A 24091-nucleotide genomic window follows, 5' to 3' on the forward strand; every position below is an offset into this window, starting at 1 on the left:
AGAGAGAGAGAGTGGAGGAGAGAGGAGGAGGAGAGAGAGAGAGGAGGAGAGAAAAGAGAGAGAGGAGAGGAGAGAGAGAGAGAGGAGGAAACAGACACACCAAGGAAGGAATGGAAGGACAAGGAATGAAGACACATGGAAGACTGAATGGACAAAGGACAGTGGAAAGAAGGAAGTAGTGGTGGATGGACGCGGAAAATAGTGGATGAACAGGGAAAGGAAAGAAAATACAGGAAAGAAAAGGAAAGAAAGGTAAAAGGAAATAAGGAAATGGAGTGAAAAGGAAAAGGTGGTGGAGGAAAGAAGAAAGGATGGAAAGAAGGAGGGTGGAGGAATAATGGAGGGAGCGGAAATATGGAGGAAGGAAAGGAAAGGAAATGGGAGGAAAGGAAAGGAAAGAAGGATGAAATGGAGGGTAGAGGAGGAGCCAGAACTGGACAGATGGAAAGAAATGGAAGGAAATGGAAAGGAACACAGGAAATATGGACAGATGAAATAGGGAAATTTGCACAGGAAGAAAGAGGAAAGAGAGAGAGGAGTAGAGAAAGGAGAGAGAGAAAGAGGAAGAGAGATATATATGGTGGAGGATGTAGAGAGGGTATAGTGGTATATGGATATAGTGGTATATGTAGAGATGGAGAGAGAGAGGAAGGCTGCATATATGCATATGTGTGCATTTACATATATATATACATATATTTCATACACACATACACATATATACACACATACATATATATATATGTACACACATTACATGTGGCTGTGCATAAAAGCACATACACACACATGTGTTTGAAGAAAGCAGGAGAGGATTTATGGAGCATTGGACTCAAATGCCTTTGAAACAGTGACAACCATTTCATATCCTGATCTTGATTATAACGTTTTGATGGATGGATCCTCATGCATATGCATAGATCCAGGGCAGGAATGGATGCCTTGTAGAACGTGGTTGCGTTTCCTTTTGTGTGTGTGTGTGTGTGTGTGTGAGTAAGCCAGCATGTGCAATATAGGTTACAGGTCTTTGTGTGTGCAAGGGTGCATGCAATAGTGTGTGCATACGTGTGTGTGTGTGTGTGTGTGCAGGTGTGGCATACATACATATACATATACATGTACATATGTGTGGACCCCATGTATATGTGTGTGTTCAACCCTCATCATGTGTCTTCTTATAAGTGTTATTGCAATCCAACAGCAAGCCTTTCCATTGCAACAAAAAGCAAAAAAAAGTATATTACACACATGCCCAGAGAAGTGCTTTTATTGCAAAGACCATGCCTTGTCCATCAAAAGCTGTCATTCCACAGGTGGCCAACATAATTTGTCCCCAGTCCTACTTTGGTCCCATGAGACAAGCAAGCCCATTAACATTAATTCCTCACTGCTTAGTGTTTATCTTGTTAACACACACACGCACATGCAATGAACACATTGATCCTGGCTTTGTCCTCCCATTGGATCCCTCCCTTGGGATACTACACCAAACTGATCTGTCAATTCCCAATTGGACGTAACACCAATGCCCCTTGATCCCAGGTGGATAGCCTGGCCTTGTCCATCCTGAAGCCACAGTCCCACACCAGCACAGGATCTGTGTGCCTAAACCACTCATGAGGGTGTCATGTTCCTAATATCCCCAATCACCATTCCATCCATCTTGAAGCCACGAGTGTCCAGCAAAGAAGCCTGACTCCACATACACACACACACACACACACACACACATACACACATACATACAGAGACACACACATACATATACATATACACAGAGACACATATACACACACAGACATGAGCAGAGCAGACAGCAGAGGCACAGAGAGAGACACAGGACAGACACAAGACAGACAGTGACACAGAGACAGAGACAGCAGAGACAGGCAGAGACAGACACAGACAGGAGGCAGACAGACATGCAGACAGACAGGCAGGAGACAGGAGGAGACAGGCAGGAGAGAGACAGACAGGCAGGAGACAGAGAGAGACAGAGAGGCAGGCAGAGACAGGAGGCAGGAAAAAGACAGGAAAATATGACAATGCACAGAGGCAGGAAACAGACACAACGGATAACGGATGGAACGGAACACACACACATGGATCCCAACGAGGATCCCAGACACGAGACCAAGGAACGACACATGAGAACGGCACAAGGAAATGGACACACACACACAAGAATAAATGGAGTCACCACATGGAGGAGGACCGCACGAAAAGAGGTATGGACAAGACAGAAAATGAAAAGGCACAAAGGAATGGTAGCATGGACAACTGAAAATGGAATGGACACAGAGAATGGAGAGGAACATGGATGAACAGACAGGAAGAATACACAGGAGAATAGTAGTGGAGGAGGACACAGAAATGAAAGAACGGATAAGAATGGACACAGACAGAGGACACAGACACGAGCCCACAGCCGACAATGGAAAGAAGGGATGGACGGAAAGAATGGAATGGACGGAAAAGGATAGATAGAGAGAGGACGAGGAAGGAAAGGAGGAGGAACAGGAAAGAAGGAGGAGGAACAAATGAGATAATGGAGGAAAGCCAGGAGGAAAATGGATTTACAGATTGAGGGACAGGGAGGAGGAAGGAAGGTGGATATGGAAAAGTAGTGTATTCATGACATATGGAGCAGGAAAGCCTTGAATTTAAATAGAAAGAATGGAGATGACAACAGAGCTTATAGAAAGAAATGGTATACGGAGAGTGGAATGAATGGAAAGACACAGGGAAATGGAATGACATATGGATGACTAAATAGGAACATGGATTTAAGAGGGACGAAGAAAGGAAAATGGACAGCAGTACATGAAAGAATGGACATAGTTAAAAGGAGAAGGACAGGGGACATAAAAGGAAAGGAATGAAGATAATAAATGGAATGAAGGTATGGAAATGGAGGAAAGAGTGGAAGGATAAAGAAGATGGATAATGGAGTGAAATGGAGGAAAGAATGAAGGAAATAAAGGACAGTGGAAATAGACACAGGGATGGACAGGAAATGAGAGGGAAGGGATGGAAAGGAAGTAGTAGGAAGTTGGTGGTGGACACAGATGGACGGAAGGATGGAGTGGAAATGGAATGGCCCAGTGAAAGGAGGGATTGGGATTTCTTTAAGTGGAGCTTGTCCAACAGCTCTGGGTTTGACATAGCTTTGTATGTTAGGCAGAGATCGCCCCTGAGTAGGCGATATGCGATGGAGTAAAGCTGTAGTTTTTTGAGACGGTCTGCATAGGGCATCTGTTTGAGGCCAGTAATCCTCTTTGTGAGGTATTTCTGTGGTCTTTCCAGTTGTTGTAGATGTCTTGTGAGGTACATACCAAAAAGGGGTGTTGTACTCTATAATGGGTCTAATGAGTGATGAGTAGAGGGGAACAATGACCTCCTTTTTTCTGGATGAGAATCCTTTTGTGATGAGATGAGCCACGTAGAAGGATTTCCTGACCACTGTGGCAATGTGATTATCAAAGGAGAGACTACTGTCCACCTGTGTCCCAAGGTCTCATCACATTTTCAGCATTAAGTAGACTACCAGCTATGTGGTAGTTCATGGGTACAGAGTTTTTACCAAAGGAGATGACAATACACTTTTTGGCATTGAGCTTCAGGCCAAGGCTTTGACACCAGATTACTGTCTCAGTGAGGCCCTTTTGTAGTTTGTCCACATCGTTAGGAGTTATGGCTCCTAATTTGCAGTCATCAGCAAACTTTGTTAGCCAAAGACCTTCTGTGTTAATGTGCACTTCAGAGAAGTAGATACCAAACAGGAGAGGACCCAGGACTGAACCCTGTGGTATTCCACTTGTCACTGGTCTGAAGTCGGATTTGGAATCCACTACTTTCACAGTGTGGGTTCTGTCCATGAGCCAGTTGGCAACCCATCTTGTGACATAGGGATTTATACCTAGTTTAGTGAGCTTATCTATAATTCCAGAGTGGGGGATGGTGTTGAAAGCCTTGGCGAGATCTAGATAAGCTGTGTGAACCATTTTACCCTCATCTATGGCTTTGGTGACTGCTTCAAAGAAGTCAATCAGGTTTAGGAGACATGATCTGCTGTTTACAAATCCCAACGGGGTAGGGTCCAGAGTTTGGAGATTACCAATGTCTTTGTTTATGAGTTCCACGATGATACATTCCATGGCCTTGCAGACCAGGCTCATCAGGCTAATGGGGCAGTAGTTCCCAGGGTCCGTCGTGGCTCCCCCTTTGTGGAGTGGGATAACTGTCATGGCAAGCCATTCAGTGGGTACAAAGGCTGAGGTGAGGCTATGATTGAACATGGTACTTGGGTAGGGTGCCAGTTCATTCTGTAGTTCATGTAGAACACAGCCTGGGATATTGTCAGGTCCCATGGATGCTGTGTTCTTGGCTTTGAAGAGTGTTTTTTTTACCTGTGCAGCCGTGATTATAGGAACTTTGTATTCTTCCAGTATAGAGATGGGCCCTCTAGGGGGTGAGAGGGGGATAAAGTTAGCACTGAACCTATCTGCTAGGATGTTGGCAATATCAGCTGGTTCTGTATATTTAGTGCCATTGTGCTGTAACTCAGAGCAAATCTGAGTGTTCCCATTGAGATTATTGACATAGCTATAGAATGCTTTGTGGTTGTCTTTAGAGTCAATGGCAATTTTGTTTTCGTAACTAGCTTTGGAGGATTTTGAGGGAACTCAGCTTCTTACTGTGGTTGACCAGGGAGTTCCTCCAGTCATGGGATTTTACTCTTTTTTGCAACAGTTTCTTTCTTCTGTTGTAGAGTTTGTTTATGGCAGAGGACCACCAAATTGGCTTCCTTTTTTTGGAAAATAACACCTTGGTTCTATTGGGGATAGCATGATCCATGTACTCGTGCAAGTGCTTATAAAGTGCATTTGTGTAGGATTCAGCAGTCATACCTCTATTGTCTGTCTGCATGGGTGTCATGAAGTTTGCCACTTCTGTCTTAAGAAGTGTGAAGTTGGCTTTGGAGAAGTTTTTTACGATGGTTTCCCTAATTGGGGGTGGTGTTAGGATGTGGATGTCTAGGCTGATTAGCTTGTGGTCGGATCTGACCAACGAGGAATTGACCTCTGGTGTGGAACATCAGTTTCCCATGTTGGTAATGATCAGGTCTAGGATATTGCTGCCCCTGGTGGGGGTGTGAATAAGTTGATCCAAGACACAAAAGAGTTGGTACATGAGTAGTTTTCCCAGTTAATGGTGGGGTAGTTGAAATCGCCCATTATTAGGGTGTTGGGTTGTACCCTAATACTTTCCAGTGTATCAAGAAATGAGGAGTGGGAATCCTGGGGCATGGTGGGGGGTCTGTAGCAAGCTACAATTTGGATTGCGGTCTTGCCCAGAGTTAGTTGCACTTGGATAATCTCGGATGCACTATGCTGTGCAACTAGCCTGTAGGTGTGGATATCCTTAATGAATATGGACACGCCTCCGCCTTTAGTGCTTCGTTCTGGGTTAGGTGGCTGAAAGGTGTGGTATGAATTGTAGCCTGGTAATGCAGGGATGCTCTCTGGAGCTTTGAACCAGGTCTCTGTCACTGCACAGATGTCAATGTTCTCCATTTTAAGGAGCGAGTGCATTTTGAGGTTTAGACTTCTAGCATTGAGTAGCATTACCCTCAGATTTTGCTTGCTTGTACCTGTTACAGTGGTGAATTTGTCATTTGAACCTTGCCTAAAAAAGGCAATATAGGGGTGACAAGAGCCTTGGCCAGTATCCAGAATCCTAAGGGCAACAGGTGCAGGCCATCTCTGGCAAAGCATCGTGGTCTGTCGATCATGCTGTCCCAGGCAGACAAATACTGGATCCCCTTTGAATGACACCAGAAGCTTAGCCAATTGTTGTAGTGAATAATTGTGTCCTTGTACTGTGGTATCATTCTGGGTGATGGCATGATGCTACTCAGGGTTAGGGTCATACCTGCCTGGGATACAAGATCGGAGAGCTCCTCCATGTCTCTCTTTTCATGTAGTCCAGGGAGGTACGTCTCAGGTTATTCACATCAACAAGGACAATGACAGTGTCATATTTGTACTTATTGTGGAGTGACCTGAGTGCATGCGTTATGTGGCAGATCCTGGCACCTGACAGGCAGCTGACAGTAACTTTCTCCTTGTTTAGTCTAGTGAGTGGAACATCAGTGTGCCTGGCTATAGAGTCACCTATGACTAGAGAGTTGGGTACGTTGTTATGCCTTATGGGCTGTGGTTGAGTGGCACACTGAGTTTGTGGGCTATGTGTCATTTGTGAGAATCACATTTGGTTGAATTCAAGCTTTATAGACTTTAGGCATCTAGAAATTTGCAGAAAAAGGAATGGTTGAAGAGGTAGTAGGGTTGAAAACGTCAAGCCTGAATTATAGCAAGTAGTGTGCATGTGCCTGTATCCATGAGTTAGGATTAGGAATACGTAAGGGGATATATTTAATGTTGTCTCATTAGTACTGTGGGTGTTGTGTGTCCTTTTGTCTTCATCAGTTGCCTTGTTAGGTAATGGGTAATATCTCTATTTCTTTTATGTGCTGGGCAATATGGAGATGGGGAATGTGTTTGCAGTGACTCCTATAGGAAAGCAACCAATCACAGAATCTTTACCTGAGTATAGTAAAGTGTAATCTGGTAGGCTAAATTCAGGAAGTTATTTCCTGAAGGGAGGACCATTATGCTATGAGGAAAGGAAGACCATTAAGCAGGGACTGAGAGGGTATATTTGGGGCTTGTCTGAGGAGTATTTCTAGAGAACTTTGCATAATATTTGGAGCGCACAGTGAGGCCTAAATGAAAAAAAAAACTAGAGAGTTTTGAATCAAGAGTGAAGCCTAGGAGGAAGACCTAGTACCTGGGACTGAACTTTTGGATTATTTTTTTAGGAGCTAAGAGTGAGTTCTAGGAGAAAGGCCTGTAGCCTGAAACAGGTTGTTGGATTACTTGAGCTGGAAGCCGAGAATGGGGCCCAGGAAGAAGGTGCATCTGTGTTCTATGAGAACTTTTATGGGCTGGTAAAATTTCTGGATTAAACTATTTTGAAAGTATTGTTTGCATTCTAAATCCAAATGAGCTACTATTTTTTTTAATTTTGTCATTAAATAAATTCACTGATGTCTGCATCTACTATCTTCATAAATCCTATAATATAAATGTGTGTGTCTGTCTATGTATAGACACACACACTCACGTATAAAATATATATCTAATGGAATATTAATACAGCAAGTGGCACCACTTTGTAATAATAGTGCACTTGAAATGCAAGTGCAGGTAAGGCAGGCTCTTCCAAAACTAAAGTTATGTGGTTCTGACTAAAATATACAGGCAGTATCTGTCATTGATTACCACAGACCTGTCAACTGTGCCTATTTTAGAGGAATGTTCCTATTTTCATGTCTGATTTACCCCTGCATAGGATGCCTGTATTTGTCAAGGTACGCCCCTATTTTTAGGCTTGATTCATCCCTTCGCACCATTTTCTGAATCACTCTCATAATGTGAGTTTTTGAAGCTATTTATTATACAAAATAAAATGTTACTTGAACAACATACTAGTGGCAGCAATAATTTTAATAGAGACTCCCCATACTTTGGAATAGACTGCCCACACATGTCAAGCAGAGCACCTCTTTGGCCCTCTTCAAATGGAACCTTGACGATTGGATGGGAGATAGGAAATTCACCCCGGGGATCATGTCAGTCTCCCTGCTAGACAGGGGTCCAGGGAAGTAACCTACGAACGTATCTGTCTTTTTCTGAAGCAAAAATAAATGATCTTGTGTGTAAGAGTTTTGCAATGCACTTCATTAAAGTTTACAAATTTTACACCATCTCTTATCATGTGCTTATATTGTTCCCTAATTTTGTCACCTTGTCTTTTTAAACGTGTTTTTGAGTATTGTCTCACATTTTTACTGGAAGTAGGAAGAAAATTTGTGCAATTTGGTACTGAAACTTTATGCTAATTAAATGTCCAGATTTTAAGTTGGATGTTCAAAGCCTTTGTTCCTGTTTTCAATGTCTGCAGGATGAGAGATGGATTACTAGGAAACATTCTCTGATAGTAGCTATATCTGGATTTCTTCTGGCAGGAATATTTTCTGAGGTCAAGACTGACCTTCACTTCGGTTTCCCAGACCTGTGCTCTGGACACTAGGCTCCCTTTGCCAAGGGTGAAGCTTATCTCAGCCCTCTTTTTTTATATTCTCTAAATGCTCATTCAACAAACTTGTTCTTAGTACTAAAGTAAGAGATGCAACTAAACAGATTCTGACTGTACTACAAAAAACAGCCCTCTAATTGTACGTTTTTGGTGCCACAAACATTATTTTCACTATTGTGTACATATTTTTGGGTCACAAGCATTATTTGCACCTCTTGATCATCCTGCATCACCCCTACTTATCTATATTGAATGTAACGCTTACCCTGGCCCTAACCATAATCCTAACACCTCTAATTATAAAGCTAATGTTAACATTATCACTAACCCTAAATATCACATACTCTTACACCTAACCATACCAAGACTAGTGACATTTAGTATTTCCCTGGGCAAATCAGCATTTCAGCCCATTAGCAGTTTATCATTGTAGTGATCATGACTTGACAAACAGTCCTTTTTTATTTATTTTTTATTTTTTATTTAACATTTGTTGACCTGGAATGTCCGACTAGGTTCCACAGAGCCTGTTTTCAGCGGAGGCCCAGGGAGAAATGCTCCAGATGCATGTTTTTGGAATGTGGGAGGAAACCAGAGTACCAGGAGGAAACCCACACGAACACAGGGAGAACATGCAAACTCCACACAGAAGGCACCCAGCCAAGAATCAAACCGGAGAACCTCTTGCTGTGAGGCGACAACGTTAACTGCTGCACCACTGTGCCACCTTAATGTGTCCTTCATTTAGACTTCCTTCCAGGAACCTATATTTATGCACAAATATATATATATATATATATATATATATATATATATATATATATATATATAAGGGTCTACCTGACAACGTCGACAGCTTAGAACGCCGACACTGAGAACACCGAAGCCAGAAGATTGACAACTGAGAAGACTGATGGATGAAAACACTGACGCTGAGAACACCGACATGGGAAAAGGCTGTGTAAGTATGCAGTAGTGATGGGAGGGTCGCGGGTAAAGGTAAAGGTGCTCGATATTGACTGTCTGTAGGGGGTGGGTTAAGTGGAGTGGTTAGGGGGTTAGGGTTAGGGGGTTAGGCGTGTAGTAGTAGTTAGGTTGGGGCGAAGGGGCGGCCTAAGGGGGTAGGTTAGTGGGTTGTAAAGTAGTGTGTGGTAAGTGGTAGTAGTAGTCTTTGGGGGCAAGGCAGGTTGAGTGAGTTAGGGGGGCTAGGTTAGGGTGAGGTGTGCGATAGTGGCGGACCTTAGGGTTAGGGGTTTGGGTTAAGGTTGTAGATAGTTGTGTATGTGAGGTTTAGTGGGTTTGTAGGATTTTGGTGTGCTTGTGTTGTGTTTTGCGCTTTGGACAGGGGTTCTTGTTGATTGTCATTATTGTATTGTGGTGTGGTTGGGGTTGTGAGGTTTGTATTTGAGAAGGTTATGTGTATATAGTTCGTGATTTTGTTGTCGGGCATGTGAGGTTTCGTATTTGTGAACTGTCGGTTATGTGGTGCCTGTGATTTCGTTGTCGGTGTTGTGATGTGTCGGTGTTGTCAGGTAGACCCATATGTATATATGTCTGCATTGAAACATTGCATTTCACTAATTCAACATTACAGTACATCAAACACATTTAATCTTAAACTACAGACACATAGAAAATCCCTCCCCCCAAAAAAAGTATTTATGCAAGTGGGCAAGCCCCCCACACACACACACACACACACACACACACACACACACACACACACTTCCCCAGCTAATTAAATATACAGACTCTGACATGACATATCAGTGGGGAACAGGGAAAAACTACTTACCCCACCATTAGAGATTTTACACTAATAGCCAGCAACTCACCCTGTACTCTAATCTCACACACAATTAGTACATACATTCTCTCTCTCTCTCTACACACACACACACACACACACACACACACACACACACATATTAAATCGTGCATTCAGTTAATCCATTTTTATTTTATTCTACACACATTTACCGTGTAACGGAGGACAAAGTTAAAATTGACTATCTGCATTCCGACTAAATGAATGGCTGCCTATATAAAATACATATATATGGGAGAACTGAATATGGATGACATTCCCATTTGTTCAACATCTGTTTAGTTGATCAGATTTAGCTGAACTGCAATGGTCGACAGGTGTGCAAGATCGACAATCCCCTGGTAGGGGAGTATTCCTTTTTCCCGTAAACTATGGGATTTCAGTTATATATAATTAGCAGGTGGTATGGATAGTGTAGCCCCCCCCTACATGGGGGGGGTGCAGGGGGACTTGACTCCCTTCAAAAAAAAGTTTTACCCCACTTTTTTAAACTTTGTTTTGCATGTGCTGAGATTTTTGCACAGCATATGCATAGTAGCATGTCAGCACCTGCAAAGACAACCTTTTTATAGTTGATCTTGTGAACGTCTGTATGTTGGTCATTCCTTCTTTTTCAGCAGACCATATAGATATATACACACACATTTATCCATTCTATGGGCACAATGCTGTAATAAAAAAGTAACATGATATGCAGTAATTTATATACTTTTGTAGTTCAATTGTAAAACTGACACGGAGTCAGAAAATCTTTGCCAGAAGCTTGGCATAATGGAGAGTCCCAGACATTCACATGAAAAGTGATGGCTTGTTGCATAATTTTGATTTGTTAGTCTGTGATGTTTGCCAGGAATGCATCAATTGTCACTTCTGGATACAAGCTGTGGGTAATGGACTGAAAGAATGTGAATGTGGTTAAAAGCAGTGTAAATTTGGTCAGAGCTCCTTTTAACTTAAGACCAGCCCTATTTTGGTAAAGAATCACCATCACATTGCTATCAGTGGGGTGAGAGTAGACATGATTCTTATCAGATAATTTTGTGAAGGGGGCATAATACTTCTTGTGGAGGCCAAGACTGTACACCTTTTCTTTTTTGTGGTTAGAGTTATTCTCACATTTTTATATTTCCTGTGGAGAGTAAGGTTATATACCTATTGATTTTATTAGGTTAGAGTTATTTTCACATACTATACTTCTTTCTCTGGAGGGTAAGATTATATACCTGCTTATTTTGTGAGGTTACGTGGTCATTTTCACATTTTTTATTATTTCCTTTGGAGGGCAAGTGTATATGCCTATTTATTATGTGAGATTAGATTTATTCTCACATGTTATTACATTAATTTCTGAAGGGTAAAGTTATATACGTGTTCACTTTGTGAGATTATAGATTTATTCTTGCATTTTATTGTACTACTTTCTGTGGAGGGTAAGGCTGTATACTTATTCATTTTGTAGGTTACAGAACTATTCTTGTATTTTATTGCTTTCTGTAGAGGGTAAGGTTATATACTTGTTCATTTTGTGAGATCATAGGGTTATTCTTACATTTCAGTGTATTACTTTCTAAGGAGGGTAGGGTTCGATACCAATACGTTTTGTGAAGTTGCAGCGTTATTCTCACATTAGTTTTAATGAATGACATGCTGTGTACATAACAGAATATTTCCAATGATGAACACGATTCCTTGTCATACTATCACAGGCAGTAGTAATTTACTCAGGCATTCCTGATACAGGGTTACTGCCACAGTACTTTTTATTACATGCCAAGAACCTTCTCTGATTACTTTCTGCTGGTGAATCAGGTTGCTTTCTATCAACAAAGGAATCTTCTAATATTATGTTAGATATCGTTGCATTCATATTACAGCACTAAGTGCTGAGGGTTAAGACAATGAGCTGCTAACGGCCTTCATCCTGTAGTCCAGATATTGATTCCCTCAGCCTGCTGTTGCCTTCTATGTCACTTATTCAGACAGTGCTCCCAGGACAAGTCTGGAAAAGGTCTGTGTGGATCAATGCTCTATGCAGAATATGATATGCAAATGCATACATACACATAGCCAGATTTAGGCAACAAAGAACCCTGTTGTCCCTGTGGGCCCCCAACCACAGCTAGTTATCTTATTTTGATATTTTGTTACATATTTGTCAAACCAACAAAAGCTAGTACAGCAATCTTATGTAGTTAATAAACCAGGAAGGTAAAAATAACTCATTTATATTTCCTTTAAAATTTAAAGATATCTTTTGTTATAGTAATAGTGTTTTGTGTAGTAACAGGCTTCACAAGTTCTTTAAATGTTTTACTGCTGATATAATGCCCTTGACTCCTTAAATCCTGATGGTGGGCATTTCATCCTCTAAAACTAAAATCATAGTTTTAGGCACCTGCAGAACACATGGCTGCAGGGGGCCTCTAATCATCCTTGACTGTAATTGGTACCTGACAAAAGCTACTAGCTTTTTGGGAAAATTAAGGAGAAAAAAAGCTTGTTAATTTTCTGGTTAAGCGATTTATCTGAAACAGGATTCTGATATGACCCTGTTAGGATAAATCCAATAATTAGTGAAAGAACATAAACAAGGTAAGTGATAAGCAGTTGGAAATGACCAGTCTCAGTGCCTATCCTCGATCCTTCAAGGATGTTTTTTTTCTTTCAGGAAGTTTAATAAATACTGGCCGAATACCAGATCCTGAAACTTTCAACTTTGTTCATGAATTCTAGGCAAAGCCAAAAATAATAGAAGCAAGGCTCAAAGTCAAGAACACATTTTAAATATTAGACAAATTCACTTCAAAAGTTAACAGAATATCATATTTTCCATCAGCGTGCATTTTTTGGACAATCAAAAGTATGAAACTCTGATGTCTGGCTTTAATGACGGTATTTCCTGAATAAATTACCAGTACATCAAACTTTGTACACAAGACAGAGCAAAATTATGAGGCAAAATCAGAACCATCCTATAAAATCAGGGAAAGTTACAGGTATGCATTACTCCTCGACGAGATGAATAAAAGTGATTTACCCCTGATGTTTGACAACTGCTTAACAGTTGTTGGTGTGGCAGCACTAGTGTTGCACAATGTATTGCGATTTGTTGAAATCAGTGTAAAACTAATACTGCTATTGTGTGTGTGTGTGTGTGTGTGTGTGTGTGTGTGTGTGTGTGTGTGTGTGTGTGTGTGTGTGTGTGTGTGTGTATGTGCACCCGAAAGTGTTGCAACACTAGTGTAACAGTAACATACTGGCAATAATTTATTTTGCTTTCTAGCACAAACATCAGCATTGCCATTACGCTTGTATGTGCTGGGGGGACTTGGTTGCAGTGTATTTAAGAGTAACAAGTCAGCCATATTTTCTTTCAGTTACCATCACAAACATATATCTTACACATGAATGGTGGCTGTCTTTGGTGGTTTGGGTGGACGAAGATGTGTGTGAAAACAACTGTTTATTGCTGCGAGTAGCACTGCCATTTTACAGTGCCTTGCTCTGGTTGTACTTGGTTATATATTTTTTTCAGTTTGGAGTCTGCAAGCCCTCTCTGTCTGTACATGCATCTCTCTATGTGCTCTGGTAAACCCCAACACCTCAAAAACATGCAGAAGTTGAAATGGAATTCCTCCAGTTCCCCTGAAGGTGAACAAGCAGTGAGTGTGTATATGTGTGTGTGTAAAAAAATGTATCTGATTTTCATCTGGGCACACGCACAATAATGCCAGACACATACACAAATCTTCTGGGTAGCAGTAAAAAAATGCAGTTAAAAAATAATTAGATTTAAAAAAATAAGGCATAAAGTGTAGTTTATTGTCATCTTATTGAAGACCGGAATATCGCCAACGAGAATCCTGAGGTGAACATACCAAAAGAGTAAAATGTTGAAACGCACAATATGGAACTCCTGGACTTGCTCCTCTTACAGGAAATGATAGCACTCCTTCCTGGATCTGCAGAGGTAGGGAGTTTGTCTCCAGTGTTTTTCAACTTTTTGGGTTTTAACATTATAGTTTTTCAGTATGTTTGTTTCGGGATTCTGGTCTTCAGTAACATGATAGTAAACCATAAAATGATTTACACAAAATTGATATACTTAGCACTAGTATGGGTCTGGTGGAACCCATACCCCAGACTGCAAAAATGGATTTTGACTTGGACTTAGTGGTGGTCTCTGCCCTCAGCCCCAACCATTATAAAACCAGCCCTACTCTGAGGTGTGCACAGAAGGTTGCTATAGTTGTGTGGTAGGCTGAAGATGGTGTGGTCATTACTTCTTTAATTTACATCAAAATCAGATGGTCATTATAGCTCATGTTGGGGCTGGCGACAGTGTGGTAATTGTTATTTTTTTTTTATTTTTCTCACAGACCTCAAATGTGTGCAAAAAATGTTACTAAAGCTTATCTAGAGGATAAATGTACTGTCTAGGAGCAACAAAGTGGAATACATTACTGTAATCATTATTTTTTTCAATTTCCTCACAATCGCGCATCAGGCAAATATATAGGTAGCTGGCGTAGGGGTGAATTTGAGGAGGCATGCTGTGTATAAATTACATAAGTCACTTAACTGTGGCCATTTGAACCTCTGATTTCATCCCAATCTGTCACCAAAAGGATATATAGGCAGTGACCGTTTTTTTGTGGGTGGTAGGAAGGCAGGCAGTATTCCCCGATAGGATCTGTATCCTCACAAACAATCTTCTAGTTAGTTTATTGTGAGCTACTATTTTGTCAGCTTTAAACATTAAGCCTTGGGCACAACTTATTTTTTTCTTTAAGGAAGACGGAGGACTGAAATTCTATTACATATGATTTTTCTTCAGGCTACCACTGGATTAAAAGATTGGGAAAATGCTTGAAAATGCACCTGAAAGTATACAAGCCCTGGCTTGAGTAATTTCCTAAATGGATATTATTGTGTTGCCTTGGTCAGGTGTGATGTGTTGAAAGATTATATAAGGAAAACTGGAGATAAGAAGCAACAATGAATTTCTTTCCTGAATCATAATTTCTGTTCAAGCCATCACTAGATGAAAAGGTTGTGTACAAAGGAAACAAAAGGCACTTCAGAATATATAAAAAGTCATTGCTTCTTGAAAATGTTGAAGAGTAAGACAAAATGTGAGAAAAAGAAGAAAAAAGTAATGTATGGATTTTCAGAGTCCATGGCATGGGGAACAGAGATGTCTAACAGGTGGCGGAGTATGTGGGTGAAACAGTCGGCAGTGCCTAGGTCACCATTTCACCTAAGTTCAGCCTTGTACATAGGGTAGTTGTAATGTATCATCACTGCAACTAAATGACAGTCACTGTGAATGCTCATTGTGAAATGGGCCAACATTATGTACACAAGCTTGTCAGTCCAACATTGTGTACACAAGCTTGTCAAAATGTAAGAGCATTGTAGCTACAGTTCAGTTTGTGCATACTACTAAAACTCTGCAGCATGAACTAATCGCTTTTTTCACTTTCCTCCCAATCCTGAATCGGGCAAGTATACAGGTGGCTGCCTTACGCAGTAACATTGTGATACTTAGATTGGAAGTTTCTGGGATCCCCCAACATAGCAACTGCTTTGGGCCCCCAAAATGCTAACTCTGGCCTAGTTAATAAATACATGCATACATACATACATCAATACATTCATTATTTAAATATGTTGTACATTGGACCACTTCTGTGGTCTTGGATTATAGTTCGATCACATGCATTCATAGGAAGCAAATATTTTGTTTTGTTTGAGTTTGTAACCATTACCTTTATTAATTTTTGGAACCTTGGGTACTCCTAATCTGTAGGAAAATCATAATCTAATTAGAGTGTCCTTTGTCTGGCTACTTTGAAATTTACTGGTGTTTATTTGGTTTTTCTAGTCAAAGGCACTGCGTGAGAAATGGCTGTTAGAAGGGGCACCCTCCTCCACAACTGAAGAAGATGAAGCTCTGAAGAAGCAAATGAAAGAAGATGAGCAAAGAACCAAGGAGCTGGATGAAGCTGTGCAGAGGTATGTCATATCAAGAGCTGAGCATGTATAAAATGAAACTGTAAGACTGAGAGTAACAAAAGTATTTAAAATCAAAAGATAATAGCAGTAGGAGGTACTAGGAGGTATAGCTGTGTGATATAAAATTCACAAGGAATAAATGGATAAATGAAGTAGAAAGGAATGGGAATAAAGAAAGACAACCCCAAGGCATCCAGTGTCTGAAGAGTCTGAAGAAAGGCAGGTAGGTTACACTAGAGGTGTGGCATTGCCCGAATGTAATTTGTCATGCTGAAAATGATACCTTTCTGTAGGCATTTCCTTCAGTGAGAAGATCTGCAGAACCCTGCCTTTCTTTAAAAATTGAAATGGATTCAATGGTTGAAAGGGAAGAAAACAAATGAGTAACATCTTTGCATATTTGCAATCTATATCAAAAGGTTCAACCGCTGGGGAACCATTAAAGGTAAAATGATGTTAAAGAATGGATTAAGAGTTCAGTGACCTAAATTAAAGCCTGACAGAAGGTAATATATTCCTTATGGTCTTTCTCTCGGACTCTCTCTCTCCTATACCTGTACACACAAGCACCCATATCAAGTAAGAGATTAGTTACGGCATGTCTTAGGGAGTCAGCTTATTTAGCTAGATTCAGATTTGCACTCCAGACACTTTGAAGAGGTCAGCAGCTTTTGGCCTCAGATTTTTAAACAAGGGAATGAGGAGTTGTTGATGGCTATGCCAAGACAAAAAGCTTGTCTTTATGGGATGCTGATAACCCCAAATTCTGATCCCTATTTTTGTGCTGGAAAAGCTGAACATTATAAATTTAGGCACTTTGTCTGTGAAGTGTTTCTGGTTAAAACAAATCATTAATGAAGTAACTGTCAGTGTGCCCACCTATAAGGTAATTATGCTATGCTTTTATTTTAAATATGCATTTACTTGCTTGTTTAAATTTTGACATTTCTTCTCCCTGAAGCCTTCTATCCTTCAAACTATTGGATAGTCTTCCTTCAGACCCCATCTCTTCAGATTTCTGAAGTTAATAGCCCTGTGATAGCTCACCTGTCCCCACAATAGCTTAGTTACTATCTTCTGTAGGTAGGCTGAATCAGCCTTTCATCTTGCTCATTCCACATCAGCCACTGGAGTATGCTGGGTGATGAGCATATCCGATTACCAGAAGCATATGGCTATAGTTTTCCTACAGCCACGGGCCATATGTAAATGCAATGATGCATATGTGCATGTGTGTGTGTGTGTGGGGGGGGGGGGGTGCAGCTATTGTATTGAAGGGCCATCAGTGCAGATGCCCAATCAAGACTGTATGTTAAATGCACAGGTTGTTATCCAACCCAACTCGTAAAAGTGGAGATCTCTCCTGTCTGCTGTTTAACTGGTGACTCCAGGCATACCTCTTAACCTCTAAGTGCAAAAAATCTGGAAAAAGTCAAAATAATGGAGGGGAACAGGCAAACCCCCCAAAATTAGGGACACATTTTAAATATTTTTCTTAAAGCCTTAGAAATTTGCTGGAGTGAAAGGTTTAGAATTCCCATGCATTTTCCGAAGGATATGTCTGAAAGTCAAATGTATGTTATTTTTGACTTCCATCCTCAGTAATTTGCAAGTCTTAAGAGGAACAGACCAAAAATCTAAGCAAAATATGAACAGTCGAGAAGTATGACCCCAGGTAATGACCCTTTGGACCTCTTATCTTTTACCAAATCTGGGCAAATGGAGGTTTGTTCATTCATTTATTTGCCTTTGTTTACTGAAAAGTCCAGCTGGGCAAAGGCCCTTTTCAGTAGAGGCCTAGGAAAAAATGTCCACATTATATCCATTTGCAGAATCAGCATGGATAAGGCTTTACCTGCACTTAGTCAGTATGCGTGAAGCAAAGCATACAATTGTAGAACGTTCAGCAGAACTAACAGTGTATCTGTATATTTTAAAATGTACAGTATCACTCACTCACTTGTAGATTAGCTTGTTTTCATTACACATGTCCAAGATTTCAGTATTTCAATATATTTACCATACAAATTATTATAGTAACTATTAATTTAAGACAAGTAATTGTAGGAATTAAGTAGCATGTAGTACACCTTACAATTATAAAGGAGAGACAATATGGAATTATAGATCATTTATTTTTGCATGAGATTTAAGTTTACATTTTAAATCCATGCAGTTGCACGAAAGATTGTATTTTAAGAGAAGTTTAACATGTTTATCTTTTTGATTTGAATGGAGAAGAGAACCTAGTGGTATGATCTGGTAGAAGGACAGGACCATTTAGTTGCAAGATATGATGTTATTGAGTTTTTAAACTGTAGCTAGTATGGCATTTTTCTAGTTTTGCTATGTACAGATGGTACCTGGTATGACTTTTAGATTTTTTAGGAAATACTAAGTATTGGTTTAGTGACTGTAGTTCCCACTGGGGTGTGTAACTAACTGGGTGGTGGCAGGGTACATTTCTGGGCTATAGAAGATGTGAGCAGTATTAAGATGAATATGCTAATAGATTGGGTAGCGTTAACCAGTTAAGGGACTTAAGTGCAATACAGTCATATTCTGTTGGTGTGATTGCTTTCAAACTTGGGAAATTTTATACAAATTTGCTGCACTTTGGCTAGATGATAGTTAGTGAAGACTACTCTGAGGCAAATGAGACACTTAAGTGAGAGCAGTGGTCTTGTATGCATGGCTCATTAGGAAAGGTTTGACTTTGTAAAGAAGTCCTAGTTTGTGGTTGGTTTTCTGAACTAAATGTTTGATGTGTTGATTGAACTTTCATTGTCTGTGTACCTTCTGGTGGAACCTTAAACATTTTTGAAAACTACAGCTGAGAGTGACTGACACTGTCAGACAAATGCTGCAAAAGAATATGTTCCTCTTGTTCCAAACGAGCGTAATGATACCATGAGCTGTAAAGTCATGGTTAAATGCTGAGACGCTAAAATATAGACAGTCAGTCCAGGAAAAAGGAAAACCACATGAACTGATTATGTTCAGGCATGAAATTTACAAATCATTCCACTGATGAGACATTTTGAGTGCTTTAGAGGGTTATGCAGTTTATTCCAATGTTTCAGTGTTCTAACACCAAGGTAGACAATACCTTGGGCAACTTTTAGAACTTTCAGGTCCACATGATGTTTGTTCTTGCCATTGGAATCAACATCCTAAGTATGGAATACCTCTCATATAAAGTGAGCTCCGTTTGTGATGCATTATGTACCTGGCATCCCATCTGGCCTGGTAAACTGCTTGCTATGAAATGACTAGCCATTTTCAGCTCTGTCAGCTATTGTTTACATTAGAAAATATTAATTCAGATGTCTACACTGTAAATTTAGTAAGGCATTCCAAAGTATATGAAAATCTCAACATTGCAGATTTCAAAGGTTCCCCAATAAAAACAACCATGTCCTTTAAATACTTAGGTTTATGGCTAGACTTGTCACTTAACTTCCAAAGCCACACTGAAAACATTAGGAAAAAGATCCGTTCTGTTTTATTCTAGTCCTGGAAAATGTCTCCCTTTCTCTCTCCACACCAGATAGATCCGCAAAAGGCAAAGGAGTCCTCCTTGCTCAACTTGAATATGGGCTCCCCACCATAGCCCACAGACTCTTAAAAAAATCATCCACTCTGCAGTCCATTGAAAACAAAATCTACAGATTCATTTCCAGTTCCTTCCCTCACAAACCTCACTGCATCACCCTGTCCATGGCCAAATAGCTACCAGTCACCTGCAGAGTTTACTTTATTCAGGTGCCTTCTCACCTCTTGCACCCAAACTCCACAAAAAACACTCATGGCAAACTCTGCAACCTCTCCCAATTGCTAATTAAATCCCTCACTCCAGACATCCCAAACCAAACTGCACTGTATTGACTATTCATTCTCCATTCTTGTACCCAGACTCTGGGAATTCCTCCTCCTTCACCTAAAAGAAGTCTCTTCTTTCCCCTCAGAGACTCTAGTTCATGGTTCCAGCAGGAAACAATCTGAAAAAACACTCAAAAGCTGTTGAAACATTTGTTTTTTAGCTCTTTCCAACCAAAGGAGATATGATTAAGTCCAGGCCAGCTGTTAGCATGGAGATTGAGTTGCCAAAAATAGCTCATGTTTTTGTAGATACAGGTGCCATGCTATGTTCATCTTGTGTTATTTTCTCAATGATCACAAATTTGAAAAAATGGCCCAGAACGTCTGCAGCATGTCTGGATAAAGCATTTAAAGCATGTCCATTGATCGTTTACTTAGCCTACATTTTTTATTTTATCTTTTTAAAGCATTAAGCTTATTTTTCATTTTTCAGTTCTCTTCTTATAGTTCCTCCTTATTACTATATTTTGCTCTTTGTATGAATAATTTTGGATATATCTTTGAATCTTTTTGTTGTGTAAATAACACAAAATGTTGAGAGCAAGTTTTTTATATTATGCCTTTCATGATTTGTCTGTGGACTGTTATGCCAAACTAAGTTTACGTGACATCTTTTTGCAACACTTAATATCCATGGAAAACTATGTAATTTAAGCAGTGGGATAAAGATTTTAATAGGGGTGTATAGCCTTAAATTTCATGAATGAAAGTCTGCATGGTTCTCATGTGACCTAGGATGTTGTATAAGCTCTATTTCAAATGTATTTGGATTTTTACTGTTTTATCTGAAGTTTTGCGTTTATTAAAATGAAAGTGCTAAAACCAAACTTTTCAACAGCTTTTGAGTGTTTTTTGAGATTGTTTCCAGCTGGAACTTCAAATTGGAGTCTCTGCAGTAACACATTTTCCTTCTTGGTTTGTAAACTTTTTTTTGAAATCTTCTTTCCCCTCACTCAGAGCTCAGCTCAAAAGACACCTCCATCAAAAATCTGTCTGCAAAGTACTTTTTCACTGAACATGCATCTTAACTCCCTCCTCAGCTACATCACTCCTACTTTGACCCTGTGTTAGCACCTGCAGCTTCCCTTTAATATTTACTACTAAAATTAACTCACGTTTGTTTTTCTACTCTGTTAATGTTTGACATATTGAATTAATTGCTGTAGGATATATCTAGCTTTTGTCATTACTCTGTTTGTGAATTTTTCTGTTTTATTTTTTGTGAATTTCTTCACCTAGGTTGTGCCTGCAAATGGTCTACTGTGATTACTGTACTACCACTATAAACAAACTAAATAAATGCACAACTACAGGAACTAGGAGGGACTCGACCAATGGCCTCCTGCTTCACTAGGCTTTTTAAGCTATATATTTCTCTATTGATCATTATACTGTGACTCCGCTGTACTTTAAAACAGATTTGTTAAATAATATAATTATTATAGTATAATTATTTATTTTGGCAGCCAGAGATAGATTTTTGAGCATGTGTTCCTGTGGTACGTATTCAAGGACTATAGTTTCTGGACCACAGTTACCCAAACCAAACTTAATCATGAGAAACAATTAAAAAAAATATGTATTCACATTTCTTTTCTGAGGTAGTGCGCTGATCAGGGGTGATCATTTGCAGGCACAAATTGTGAGTATGCATTTACAAGCGGATACAGAAGTACTTTTGAACAAAATGATAAAGTACAATAATAATGCAAAACAGTTAGACTGCAGACAAAAGAACAATAATATGGTATTAAAACAACAAATGAAATGCAGACACTCAGTCAATGCTGTATGTAGAATCCTTCCAAGTCTAACAGACTTTGTAGTAGCTGAGTACTTGTCATAGAATACATTATTGGAGGACTTAACATGAACCTTGTACCAGAATCATTTCTGAAGCTGTGATCCATAATTTGTTTGTGGAAAATATTCATCATGGGCATTAATGTTTTCCTGTTGCCATCACTTTAAACCATGATCATTTTTCAATCCTAGGTTATCTTTTTTTTCATTCAAAACTATAAGGCAGCAGAAGAACAGTACATGATTTTCTTTGTCTGGTGTCATAGATGGATTTGATGGAAAAGCTGAGGAAAGTGCCACAGAGCATAAAAAAGCAGTTTTGGGATGAATCACATCCTGTGGATTTGCCAGGAAGGCGAATAGGGAGACAAGGATGCAAAGAGAAAGAAGGGATGAGATAACTAGGGAAAGAATGTTTTCATAGAGTAATGCATTAGCCTTTAAATTAATCTCATCTGACAGGCAGTATAACAATTTACAGTGCACTCTCAGGGGAAAACTCACTTTTTTTCTGAGGCAGAAAAGATCTTGTCTCTGATTTGCTTAACAGATTCTTACATATTTTATTCTACCTTGTCTCCATTGTAGTGTAAAACTTTGGATGTGCTGTAAAAATGGAACTGCAGTAGTTTCTTGCCCAGGTGATACCAGAATACATAGCATTTGTCTGAAAATACCAGCTTCACAAGGCCCACGCTCGTATATCCACTCTCATTTACATTATTTGAAACACATAAAATGCTATACTCTAATAGTACAATATGTGACCCACTGGTAACTTTAAAAGGATTGGACAGCACAGATTAATAACTAAATCTGTGACAAACATTGGACTATGTAGGGAGCTGTCTTTTCCCACCACAGGTGCCAACACAGAAAGTTAAATGTGTACATGATGGAAAGAAAATTAGCAGTCAACATTGTCCAAAATAAGAATGGCAGTGACTACATTTAGAAATCCAAGGTTTGATTCTGACAACCTCTATATGTAGCTCTTGCAGTATGTCAGTTAATCTTCTATTATCAGCCACCCCCCCCCCCCCAGAGTGCTTTGGAAGTCAGATGAGAAGCCCTGTTTTAAGATAATCTGATTTCTAAAAGAATGATAGATTAGGTTCTGAATGACAGGTGTCAGTCAAATCATAGTCCACTAGGCTCTAAGTAACAGCCAGCCAGTAACTGTGTGAAATTTGGTAGTGAAGGAGTAGCCAACCAAGCTGTGGGTTCCAAGAAAGGAAACAACTGTGTAAGCATCAGTTACAGGTGGTTGGTCAGCAGCCTGCTTCTAATGAGTACTGGTATGGGGGAGGAGTTTCAGAAGCTTCTAATGAGTACTGGTATGAGGGAAGATTTTCAGAAGCTTCTAATGAGTACTGGTATGAGGGAGGAGTTTCAGAAGCTTCTAATGAGTACTGGTATGAGGGAGGAGTTTCAGAAGCTTCTAATGAGTACTAGTATGAGGGCATAGCCGGCCTTAGGCATAGGCTAACTAGGCAGCCGCCTAGGGTGCCACTCTAGTAGGGGCGCTTTTCCAGTATTTATTTGGTGCAGGTAGACCAGGATGGGGGCACCTGGTGGTGTGGTGGGGGCACCGTGGAGCCCTTTAGCCTAGGGCACCAGTTGACTTAAGGCTGCTCCTGTATGAGGGAGGAGTTTCAGAAGCTTCTAATGAGTACTGGTATGAGGGAGGAGTTTCAGAAGCTTCTAATGAGTACTGGTATGAGGGAGGAGTTTCAGAAGCTTCTAATGAGTACTGGTATGAGGGAGGAGTTTCAGAAGCTTCTAATGAGCACTGGTATGAGGGAGGAGTTTCAGAAGCTTCTAATGAGTACTGGTATGAGGGAGGAGTTTCAGAAGCTTCTAATGAGTACTGGTATGAGGGAGGAGTTTCAGAAGGCACAACTTAGCTGTAAGGAGCTAACCACTACTGTTGAACACAAATAGATACGGCAGTGACTTGTACTGATGTATGTGACAGCTATGCTTGTATTACTTCATTAGAACTCAACCAAATGTCTGGTCTTTGGTGCAGGCTGGAGAAGTTGTTTGACCGCAACTGAGCTACAAAATATAAGTATTTTTTGATTATTTTAACAGATTACTGTTTTTATAATTTAATATATATAAAGCACTTTGTCTATTCAGAATCTTCAGAAATCTTTTTCTGTTTAAAAACTTTCATAGCTTGTTGTCTTAGGCTATTGTATAAACTCAAACATTTACTCTGTGTAATTATCTCTTGGCTAGTGGGGCTGGTTCTTTTGTGTTCTTGTAAAAAAAAGTTGTGTTTCTGGTCTTTGGTGCAGGCTGGAGAAGTTGTTTGACCGCAACTGAGCTACAAAATATAAGTATTTTTGATTATTTTAACAGATTACTGTTTTATAATTTAATATATAT

The 24091-nt window shown here is 39.9% G+C and overlaps 1 protein-coding gene across 5 annotated transcripts in view; it reads left to right on the forward strand.

Annotated features, from left to right (window-relative positions):
* Window positions 1-24091, forward strand: part of PALM (paralemmin) — a 610021-nt gene that overhangs the window by 422735 nt on the left and 163195 nt on the right. For all 5 annotated transcript variants that reach the window (XM_044053763.1, XM_044053762.1, XM_044053759.1 and 2 more), the window contains exon 4: window positions 15879-16009. In XM_044053763.1, coding sequence (XP_043909698.1) covers window positions 15879-16009 — 131 coding nt within the window. The remainder of the gene's footprint in view (window positions 1-15878; window positions 16010-24091) is intronic.

The sequence above is a fragment of the Protopterus annectens genome, chromosome 13.part0 (assembly GCF_019279795.1).
Source record: "Protopterus annectens isolate FY-2018-M chromosome 13.part0, PAN1.0, whole genome shotgun sequence".
NCBI lineage: Eukaryota > Metazoa > Chordata > Ceratodontiformes > Protopteridae > Protopterus > Protopterus annectens.